The sequence below is a fragment of the Danio rerio genome, chromosome 14 (genome assembly GCF_052040795.2).
Source record: "Danio rerio strain M-AB ecotype USA chromosome 14, GRCz13ab, whole genome shotgun sequence".
NCBI lineage: Eukaryota > Metazoa > Chordata > Actinopteri > Cypriniformes > Danionidae > Danio > Danio rerio.
Genome location: NC_141034.1, coordinates 9930118 through 9942262, shown reverse-complemented (window position 1 = coordinate 9942262; position 12145 = coordinate 9930118). Strand labels below are relative to the sequence as shown.

The window sequence follows — 12145 nt, the reverse complement described above, 5'->3', positions numbered from 1 at the left end:
CGGACTGGCCATCTGGCAGACCGGACAGATTCCCGCTGGGCCGACGTACTTTTTGGGCCAGGCTGATCATCATCGTCTTATGATCTAATCGGCCTATAAAAGGCTTAGCAGCATATCGTTTTTTCTGCCTTATTAATTGACGCTGCTCTGATCTGTGACTCTGAAAGTAAGATGCTTTTTCCGCAGACAGACAGACCGGGCAGGCCCATGTGACACTCTGCAGCCCATTGGTTTTTTTCTTTATTGACATTGGGCTGGCCCAACTTCTATTTTGGGCTCTGTGTGAGCGTGCATCGTCTGTGTGTATTTATCAAAATAATCGAGAGTCAGAGAGAAGAAACGGAAGGAAGGCGCAGAGAAATAGCAGGAAATACACCGGCGTTTCATTTAGCGGTTCTAAAAAGTTCTTCGTTCATTCTAGTACACGGCTAAAATGCAAATCACGTGACCACACACACTCTGCCTAGAGCTGCAGCCAGTAGTTCAGCGGGTGAGCATAAACCCCAGGTGCGAGTATAGTGCACGTCAGTTCATCTGCTAGATATTATCTCACTATAGTTGTGAAACGTGATATTGAATTCATCTTGTTGTCTATCTAACAACTCTTATGTCTTTTGAATCACTTGCTCTCAGGTAACTGTTTTGGCTGAGTGCAAAGATAAGCTAATATAATAATTTATGTAACCACGTACACTGATTCTGCACATTGACTGATTGCTTACCTTTATCATATAAATTTATTGTACGTTATACTGTTATAATGGCCATTATTAATTATTAAAACTGATATTCTGCAAAAGAGACGGGGTAAAGTTCGTTCCTTTCAATTAAAATGAAAGGAGGCAGTAATATTTAAGCCCTTTTTTGTTATAAATGAGTGAAGATGACGCTCATGTACATATGTAGCTACACAAGGCTGTTTGGTGTCTGTTAATCATAATATCAAAATTAAACTAATTTTTTGTTTTACTCATGCATCAGCAGGCAGTTTTTGTTATGTTTATTATTTAATATAGGCTGAGTGAATAGTGTATTGAATAAGCTAAATTGGCTTTAGTGTATGAGTGTGTGTGTATGGGTGATTTCCAATATTGGGCTGTGGCTGGAAAGGCATCTGCTGCATAAAACATGCTGGAATAGTTGGCAGTTCATTCCGCTGTGGCAACTTCTGATAAATAAGTGACTAAGGCGAAGGAAAATAAATAAATGAATGGATAGTGTATTTTTTAGAACTCAACAAATATCTTTATGGACAGTATACAGAAATTAAATAGAGATTAATGTCTATTTATTTATTTATTTCATATATATGGCTTTTGTGTTTTTATAAAATAGGAGTTGATAAAAATATTGGATGTGCATAGATAGATAGCATTTTGATTGAATGTAGTGGGCTGCTCTGGCCCAAAATGCCAGGGCTGATTTTTTGCCCCAGTCCAGCCCTGGGAGGAGCTACACTATGTCCCACTCTTTCTTTGTGTTTCGGTACATCAAACATTCATTCATTCATTCATTCATTCATTCATTCATTCATTTTCTTTTCGGCTTAGTCTCGTAATTAATCTGGGGTCACCACAGCGGAATGAACCACCAACTTATTTAGCATATGTTTTACGCAGTTTATGCCCTTCAGCTGCAAACCATCACTGGAAAAATCTGGGGTCGCCACACCGAAATGAACCGTCAACTTACGCCAAACATTAAAAATAAACGCATATTTCAAAGCACTTCACGTGATCTTTAATGTTACTGACTACCCTGTTGACCACATTTACTGACTCACTGTTACTAGATTTTTAGAACAGAACTGTAATAAATTTACTTTAACATAAAGCTCTACCTAAAAGCCAACATCCTCAACATTTGCCTTTGGTATATTAAAAAATAGTGATGGATTGGTTCGCTCTGTGCCGTGAGATATGTTTGTTATTATTGCTGTCACCTCTCTTGTTGCCTCTTGTTCTTCTCCTCTCTGGCCTGTGCTTTCATTTGCTGCACTTCAATGGTGTCTGGCTTGCGGCGGCGCATGTAAAGATCATGGTTTCCCATGCATAAAGCCAGGATGCGCTTGTTAATTCGAAGGCGAGGTGCATAGAACACAAAGTCCTGTGGTTGAAAAAGGTTAGATGCTAAATATTTCAGACAGTTATAAAAGAGATGGATGACAAACAGAATGTTCAACATCTCCAAAAAATAAATAAAAGAATAAATGAAGTAATTAAGTGATACATTTGTAAGATTTAGTTACCGGGGACTTTTTGTCTATAGGCTTAATGACAAATTTCTTGTCATTGAAAGAAATATTCCGTATCTCACTCCAGGGGAATCCAATCTTAGGTGTCAGCCTGATGAAAAAACAGGAATATTAGTGTGGTCTAATGCACCAAATGGTTGCATATGAAATATAGACAGGTATACTTGTCTGATCGCTCATAAATGTTGAGTCCCAAAGCATCAACACCCAACCACAACTCTGATCCTTTTTTGTTTTTGATGCTGAAATAGTTCACTCCGTACATCTCCAGATCCTGGGAAATCTTCAGGTATTCTATCATTGCGTCCTCTCTGTTGACATAAAACTCAAACAATTAATTTTAGCCTTAGAATATAGTTGTGGAGTTGTGTATATGTGGGAATTTAGATTCTACCTGCTCATGGACTTGTGTTGCTCATGCCACACCTGAATTCGTTGTTCCCATTGCTCTTTAGTTAGTTTGTGTTGTTCTAGAACTCTAACAAATAAAAAGGTATTAAAGTTTTTTATACAGTACTATAAACACTGTGGTACACTGTGATAAAAGCTTTAAAAGAAATAAAGAAACACCTTTGTGGCAGCAGTTTGTCTCTGCACAAATATCCAGGAATGTGATGTTCACTATTATAGTCACTGTGCTTCATCTGCACAGCATATGAAGCCAGCAGAACCGCCGTCTCAGGTGGACAGTAGATGTCATCATTCAAAATGGCTTCTTTCACCTGGAGGAAAAACAAGCGCTGTGTGGCTTCCTGAATCAGCTCTTCTGCCACATCCTCAGGGTAGAACTTTGCTCTGAATTTAATCAGCAGTGGATTTTCTTTTCTGACGTCTTGAGCAGTCACCTAACATCCAAACACAAATGTAGTTGTTATTGTTCTTTAGTATCAAAAGTTCGTCGACATAAACTGATCCAAATGACAAATTAGTAACAGAAAGGGTGAATGAAAACAACTGTCTAATGTTAAAGGTCAGGGACGCACAAATTTTCAGCCAACAAAAATATCGACCAAAACTGGCATTTAGGTGTTGACATATAGCCCTGAGGTTCTCACGATGGCCCCGAGTTCAATTTCCTTTGTGATCCTTCCCCTCTCTCTACTCCCCACACTTTACGGTCTCTACTGTCCTATTCATCAAAGTCAAAAAACTATTTATGATTATTAATTATTCATAATATCATATTTATTATATATATTTATTTTATTGGCTTGTCACTAGGGAGTTGATTGAGACGCTCTTTTAGACCAGCGATTTCCAATTCAGGTCTTCGGGATCCCCCAGCTCTTTACATTTTGCATGTCTCTCTAATTTGACACACAAGAATCAGTTTGTGAATATCTCTGTTAACATGCTGGTGATCTGTAAGGAAGATATACAAAATGTGCAGGACGGGGGCTCATGAGTACTGGAACTGGGAACCACTACATTAGACTGCCACAGGCTGCATTCCAATACAATCTCTAATGCCCTTCTCTAGCTAACTTTCCTCTTTCTCCTTTAATGATGCATATCATTAATTACACAAGTGTCCACTACTCGTGTAATATCTGCATGGCCTTAAATGGAATGCCCTAAACCTTTGAGAACCTGGGAACTACACTGTTGGGATGTCACAATTGCTCCTTTGGAGTGGACAAAAAGCTAGCTCCCTTGGTCTAAATAAAGGGATCGATGGCATATTCATGTAAATTTCCCTTGTTCACTTGATAAGGTGGAACACACTTTAAAATGGTGGCTGAGGGAAAAGGGGAATTTCTGAGTGCATTTCTAAAACTGGACTGGAACACAGCCACAGTCTTGCTGAGTTGCACTCAAACCCTAATCAAACACACCTGTACAAGCCAATCAATGTCAAGATCAATTATTTTATTTTTAATTTTGTAATTATTTTCTTTATCTAATTATATTTTTTGATTCTCTATTTCCACCTGAAGGTCTCATGCTGAGGCCTCTAGAGATTATGCCGCGCCATTGATGCGATCCAAGACCTGTAAAGAAATGATGCCAAGGTATCCATAATCTTGGACCAGGCCGTATCCTGAGCTGACGCCGCGGTGGTCATGGAGAAGCAGAGAGCATGAGACTAATTTTTAAAAGACCACAGTGAGAGACGAGTCTCTGCTTTGATCCTGTGAGCCAGTATGATCACCTGCCGGTGACCTACTCACACCTGCAGTTCTCCACGATGGACGTGCAGCGTTCTTCAGCTTGCGGTGCCTAGACTGCTGCTCTGCACAGGAAGTTTGGCCAGAGGAGAAATGGTCATCCCCAACAGAGCCTGGTTTTTCTCAAGATTTTTTTTTTCCTTCACTTTGTCAATTGGTGAAGTTTTTTCCTTGCCACTGTCACCACTGGCTTGCTTGGTTGGGACTTGTGGAGCTGCGCATCGATGGAGTTGCTCTTCAGTGTTTGGACTATCAGAAGTAGAAATTAAACCACACTGAACTGAACTGAACTAAGCTGAAGTTCAACTCTGAAAACTGGACTGACACATTTTCAATTTACTAAAACTTCTATGTTAAGCTGCTTTGAAACAATCTACATTGTTAAAGCGCTATAGGTATAAAGATGAATTGAATAGAATTGAATAGATCAGGGGTGCCAAAAACCCTGTCTGGGCTTTGTGTCAAGACCTTATTTTGAATATTTGATTAAAACTAAATAATATATATAGCAATAAATACTTTGAATTGGCACAGCTAACAAGAGCAACAAAATAGCTATAGCTATTTAGCTAAATAGCTTCATCTGTGTCACAGAACTGAAAAAGAACTGGTTATGACAAGTTGTTCTTTGCTTTAAAATATGTATAGATATATGAAAAATAGGATATGATAAAATATGTAATGAAATATGATTAAAAAAAAGAAAACTTCAAATTAAAACTTGAAATTTAGGGAATTATAGTTTTTTTCTCCAATTTTAATCTACATTATGTTTTACAATTTAATATATAATGCATTTAAACACTTCTGACCATTTGAATAATGTCACTTTTTAATGGTCTTGGTTATAGACCATTTTAGGATGGGCAGATATTATTTTAACACAGAACAGACTAATGCTGTGAACTACTGCACTAGCGCAGCATATGAATATAGATAGGGGGTGTAAAAATATTAAACAGAGTGTAGAAATGTTAAAATGTTAAATGATTCATATTCTTAATAGGAAATTGTTTTGCAAAGAGTCCTGTGCCTTTCCTATAAGACAGCTGGGTAAGTACAAAAAAATTATATATATATATATATATATATATATATATATATATATATATATACAATAAATATTAACCCGCTTATTGAGTTTCAGCCATGTAGAGAAGCCCTTGCTGTCCTGATACTGCAGTCCGAAGTACCAGATCTCTCGGAGTCCAATTGTTTTCACAACCTTAAATAGGAGGAGAAAAATAATAGGATGTCACTGATTGTTCCCCCCTAAAGTTTTACAATTCTGTCCTGCATTAATGGAGTTAAAACGAACAAACAAAATACATACTTGGTCAAAAAGTTGTTTACCAGTTGTACTGGACTGAATGGCAAACTCCAGCTCAGCATCCATTGTAGTGACCCGAACGTTTATCTGAAAACAGCAAATACATATGTGCTATATAACATTTGCTTTTGTTAAATGTAGAGTAAAGCAACTGTGAGTAAATTATCTGCATTTAAACAATTAAATACCATTATAGAATAGCATTACGTGCATTGAATTTTACTACAAAGTCTTAACAAGAGTCAATAACCCCCAAAATATTAATTTCAAGTATTTGATAGTATACAGAGGACTTATCAAGACCTACATCTCCAATTCTGAAAAAGGTGGGATTTTGTGTAAAATGTCATAAAATAAAAAAAAATAAAAAATCTGATTTGATTATTCTCTCGATTATGACTATTCTGCATGGATGGGTGCATGAGTTTCCAGAACAGAACCATAACACCAACCCTAACTGTATGCTGCTTAATATATACATTTTGCTCTGCTAAATATGATTTTTAATGTTTGACAATCCTCTGAGGATTTGGGCAAAAAATGATGAGCCTTGATCCAAATTTTATCCTCCTTACACTGGCTGCCTGTTAAGTTTCGTATTGAATTTAAAATATTACTTCTCACCTAAAGCTCTTAATAATCTAGCTCCTGTTTATCTAACCAACCTTCTGTCTCGCTACGAACCAACTCGCTCTTTAAGATCTCAAAATTCAGGGCTTCTGGTAGTACCTAGAATAGCAAAATCAAGTAAAGGAGATCGAGCCTTCTCTTTCATGGCTCCTACACTCTGGAATAGCCTTCCCGATAACGTCCGAGGCTCAGACACACTCTCCCAGTTCAAAACTAGATTAAAGACCTATCTGTTTAGTAAAGCATACACTCAATGCATCACCTAGCGGGTTCCACACTGGCTTCTGCATCTTGTTTATATACACTATGAACAGCAGCTACGCTAATTATTCTCTTTATTCTCTATTTTCACCTGGGGATACTCATCCCGAGGTCCTCAGATTAGTCACTGATTGGATCCAAGACCAGCGACGTGATGATCCCAAGGATTCCATATCCGGGACCAGGCCATATCCTGAGCTGCTGCTGCGCTGATGGTCGTGGGGAGTGGAGAACATGTGTCTGATTCCAGCGACGCTCCAGGGACAGACGAGTCTTCATTGAGGCCATCTTCCAGCATAAACCACGGCGAATGAAGTTCTGCACAAGACTTTTGGCCAGCGGAGAAATTAAAATGGTCGTGCCCAACTGAGTCTGGTTCTCTCAAGGTTTTTTTTCTTCACTCCCATCAGGTGAAGTTTTTTTTCCCTCTCCGCTGTCGCCACTGCCTCACATGGTTCAGGATTGGTAGAGCTACGCATCGATGAATTGGCTCTTCAGTGTTTGAACTCTCAGTAATGATTAAATCACACTGAACTGAGCTAAACTGAACTGAACTGAACTTAAACAGTAAAACCTGAACCACACTGTTCCAGTTACTGAACCACACTGTTCCAGTTACTATGACCATTTATGTGAAGCTGCTTTGACACAATCTACATTGTAAAAGCGCTATACAAATAAAGCTGAATTGAATTGAATTGATCCAGCTTTGCTGGCTCAGATGCTTCTTTTACAACCTAACATAAACATCTCACCCATCTCATCTGCTTATTATAGATATAGATAGTTTTGAAACTTAATGTTTTTTTTTTATTATTCTTTATCCTTTTTACTTTTATTTAGCCTGTATTCCCCACTTTTTAAAGGAATATATTGCAGCCATCAAAATAAAAAAATAGTCTATACATACCCATTATACAATTAAGTTTGTGAAAACACTGGATGTCATGAATCTACTAGTCTTGAATAGCCAGATCTCAGACTGATGACTGAAGGTCTGGGAGCTTTAGCTGTTTTGATTAGCCAAGGACTGCCCACTATGTTACATGAATGACAGGTTATTCAACCAATCATTTTTAGTTTTGTGATGCATCATGTTTATAGATGTGGACATATGCAACCCATATCAAACACACCTGCCTGTAATTATCACGTGGAGTTCAGGTCCTAATTAATTGATTCAGGTGTGTTTGATATGGGTAGCAACTGAAATCTGCAGGAAGGAGGCTCTCCAGGAACAGGGCTGGCCTGAGCTAAATGATCCGTCAGCAACACATATAAGAAATCAGCAGGACACATACAGTATATAGCCTTTGTTATGAGATTCACTCTTTATTTTGTTGATGCATTTCTACATAAAGATCAGACTGAGATGACAAATGACTGGGTGAAAGTTTTATTTGTTCTAGAAAAGCAAGGTTTTGTTGTATTTGTGTGTAAATTATAAAAACAGTTACTAAAATTTGACTACTCCCTGAAATATCCAGTCGGATAGTTACCACAGTTCAAATAATTACTTCATCTTGCTCTGTACCAACAAAAGCCCTTCTCGACTTTGGCTCATCTGGAAACTTCATTTCACTACCTGCACTCAAGAGACTCAAACATCAGCCACTCAAACACTCTCAGGCACTTGAAATCCCCACCATCCAGGGGAAGTCACTTGGGTGTTACACGGAGATGCATGAATCACCAAATTTACATCTTTAAATTGGCTGTCTTAACTGGGAGGAATGATAATTTTCTGGTGTTGGAGGGCTCTAAGGTGATTGTAATCTGGCTCTCCAAGAAAACTCTGTACTACTGTAAACTGGAAAACCAGTAACATTTTCTGTGTTATGATAAGGGTTGTATTTACTGTCTCCAGAACCAGTACACTCCAATAAACAGCCCTTTCAGCTCCAATCTACCAATGTCAAGAGCCCGGAAACATTCAAAGTGGTGGAGATACCAACAGACTATGGGCCATTCCTAAACAAATTCAACAAGAAAGCAGCAACAAAATTACCACCACTTTGTCCATGGGACTGTGTCATCGACCTGCTACCTGGTGCTATCCTACCAAAAAAAAAAAATCTACCCCTTGTCCATCCCGAAGCAGAAGACTATGGCTGAGTGTTTATAAATGAGGCTCTCCGCAACGGTTTCATCTGAGCATTGACATCATCTGTCGCTTCAAGACTCTTCTTACTGGGGGGGAAAGGATGGAGTCTTGAAGTCCTGCAGAAGAAGCCTTCCACAGGTTCCACACCCTGATAGCATACGAATGTGGGCCACTTTAGGCAGTTATGCGGCACTGGTGGTGTTCCTTCGGCCCAGACAAAATGAATGTGAGCCTGAAGTGGTCCACCAATACAATGGCAAAGGGGGGCCAAAGATTCCAATTCATATATTGGCCATTTAAGGCAAAGATTTGGCACTTACGGCAAAATGTAATCTGAATGTGAGCCTAATGTGGCCCATGTGGAAAATGATCAATTTGGTCCAAATGACAGAGGAAAAATGTGGGCCACAGTTGGCAAAATAGTGGCATAGTCATTTAAGGGTAATCTGGTTCTAAACCTAAAGTGGCTCACACGTGTAAGTGCAAATGTGACCCAGTTATTTTAAGACATATGTGGGCCACATTTGGCAAATATTTGGCACAGTAAGCTCTGGCTATTGCAGCTTTGAGCCTAAAGTGGCCCAAAAAAAATATGGCAAATGTTGCCCAGTTAACTTAAAACATATGTGGCCCACTTTTGAAAGATATTCGGCACAGTTAGCTTTAGCTAATGTGGCTGTAAGCCTAAAGCAGCCCAGAGGAGATATGGCAAATGTAGCCCAGTTATCTTAAGACATATGTGGACAACATAGACTAAAGTCACCATCATGGAGAAAAGTGTTTGCTTTAGTTGGGCTCATAGCCCTGGACCTCTTGATATACATTTTCTTTTGGGTTTCTTTTTTTTTATAAATTGTTTAAATGTTGGTATTTGTGATGCAGCAAGCCCAGAGATTGTTGTGAACACTATGACTTTATATAAAATTAACTTTAATGTGTAATATGAATTAAAAATGATCATAAACAAATACTTTCTCAACTCAAATGAGTGGCAGCTTGAACCCGGAAACAGTATTACATACGTCACCAACATGTCATTACTTAACAAGCGGATCACCTGATTATTAATCACTTTCACTTGACACACTTGTTGTCATTTCATGACTCTTCAACTGGCTCCTTACCTGAATCATCATGTTGGAATATTAACCTGTTCTGTCAAAGATCTTTGCACACCCATTGTGTTTGGCTGTGCTGCTTTTCTATTCTTTAACATTTTGATAAGAAATGATTAGAACTTTCTTTTAGTTTTATTAATTCTTAAGTACTAAGTACTATCAAGTACTTTTTTTGTTTGTTTTATTCATTAAACTTATTTTGTACACTCACCTCCTTGTTTTACTCTTCGTTCTTTATTAAATTCTTTAATTGTTTATTTTACTAGCACAAATTGTTTTTTCCGGTGATTAATTAATTCATAGAGGTTAATGTACTGAAAAAAATTTGGTGGTCATTCTCTGTTGACATGAACTTGATGCCTTAACCAGAATATTGGGATCCACATCCCATTAGTTTGATGCAATAGAAATGCAGACTTTAAATGACTTAAACAGAATAACCAAATTACAGATTCTTGATTTCAATTGCATTTTATAAAATGCCAAAAAAACATATACTGTAGGTTTGGAACAAGAGGTGAGCCAGTAAATGATGATACAATTGTTTTGTTATTATTATTGAATTAATCACTTTAAAAATCTTTAACCTGGTGTTGACCTTTAATTACAGGGAAAATGTTTTTTTTTTTTTTTTTTTTTTTTAATAAGTGTTAAGTGAAAACGTTTTAGGCAAGTAATTGTTCTTTTATGGAATTACTGCTATACTATATGTGATTCTGGAGTCAGATCTGAAATTTAGTAGTCACGTCAAAGCCGTCAGTACATCAGCGTAATATCATCTTAAAAACATTGCAAGAACCAGATGCTTTGTTTCCAGTGAGCACTTAAAGAAACTTGTTCACGCTTTTATCAGCAGCAGGGTGGATTACTGTAATGGACTCCTAACCAGCCTTCCTAAAAAGACAGTCAGACAGTTGTAGCTCATCCAGAATGCTGCTGCCAGGATTCTGACCAGAACCAGAAAATCAGAGCACATCACACCAGTCCTCAGGTCTTAACACTGGCTCCCAGTTTCATTCAGAGTAGATTTTAAAGTATTACTACTTGTCTATAAATCAATAAATGGCCTAGGACCTTAATACACTACAGATACGCGACTGAATACAACTATAATAGATCACTCAGATCTTTAGGATCAAGTAAATTAGAAATTACAAGACTTCAGTCAAATCAGGGTAAATCCACCTTCAGCTATTATGCCCCCTGCTGCTGGGATCAGCTTCCAGAGATGATCAGATGTGCTCCAACATTGGGCACGTTTAAATCAAGACTGAAAACACATCTGTTTAGCTGTGCCCTTACTGAATGAGCACTGTGCTACCTCCGACAGATCACACTATCATGTCTTTCTTTTCTTTTTCATTCCTTTAAAAACCTACACATTTTAAACAGTTTTTAATCATTTCATTTTTTTGTTTCTTTTATTCTTGTTTTTGTAAAGCACTTTGAATTACCATTGTGTATGAAATGTGCAATATAAATACACTTGCCTTGCCTATACTAGCTAGACAGCTAGCTAAACAAAAGAGAAAAAAGAAAGAAAGAAAGAAAGAAAAAGTACAAAAGAAAATAATTTGCTTTTGAATTGATTGATTGATTGATTGATTGATTGATTGATTGATTGATTGATTGATTGATTGATTGATTGATTGATTGATATCAATTATGGCTGCACGATATTGGAAAAATCTGACATATTTTGGTTAGCTGCGATTTATATTGCGATATAAATAGTTTCGACAGATGACTTGAATAGCTCCACGTAGGATAAAATCAGTAACTTTGACTGGGATAATCTTGCAGAGGAGTGAATCAAAGAAATTGAGAGAATAAATAAATAAGATAGAGCAAAGATAAAAGTAAAATAAATAGTCAGATATGATATTATCTTGATATTTTGCCCCTGATAATGATAGATCATATCAACAATATACAGTATCACAAGAAAACCATCCACAATATATTATAATATTTGTAAATGAAGAGGTAAAAATGCATAAAAAAGTTATAAGATGTATTTCTTTTATTAACAGCACATATATTTCTTTAGAATTGCAACTTCGATATATTTTTGATAGAGGCGCCACCATATGCACATCACTGTTTTGTCCTGCCCCTATTATTAAAATAATCAAATGTAATAGAAAATGTAAACATGGTTCTGTACGTTGGTCCGTGGTCCGTGTACGTTGCGTTCATTTGATTTTTGATCTTAAACGAAATTTAAAAAACGAGGAAACGGCCGTTTTTCGTTTTTTTATTTGGCTACAAAAAAATCAA

The 12145-nt window shown here is 37.3% G+C and overlaps 1 protein-coding gene across 3 annotated transcripts in view; it reads right to left on the bottom strand.

The window, feature by feature from the left end:
* The window catches only part of msnb (moesin b), a 49025-nt gene that overhangs the window by 19603 nt on the left and 17277 nt on the right, over positions 1 to 12145 (bottom strand). For 2 of the 3 annotated variants that reach the window (NM_001256251.1, XM_087280501.1), the window contains exons 2-8: positions 5756 to 5839; positions 5552 to 5647; positions 2825 to 3099; positions 2649 to 2732; positions 2419 to 2565; positions 2249 to 2345; positions 1943 to 2106 (exon numbers count right to left, since the gene is read on the bottom strand). In NM_001256251.1, coding sequence (NP_001243180.1) covers positions 1943 to 2106; positions 2249 to 2345; positions 2419 to 2565; positions 2649 to 2732; positions 2825 to 3099; positions 5552 to 5647; positions 5756 to 5839 — 947 coding nt within the window. Of the gene's footprint in view, positions 1 to 1942; positions 2107 to 2248; positions 2346 to 2418; positions 2566 to 2648; positions 2733 to 2824; positions 3100 to 5551; positions 5648 to 5755; positions 5840 to 7553; positions 7664 to 12145 lie in introns of those variants that run through there. The other variant, XM_087280502.1, reaches the window with a different exon arrangement.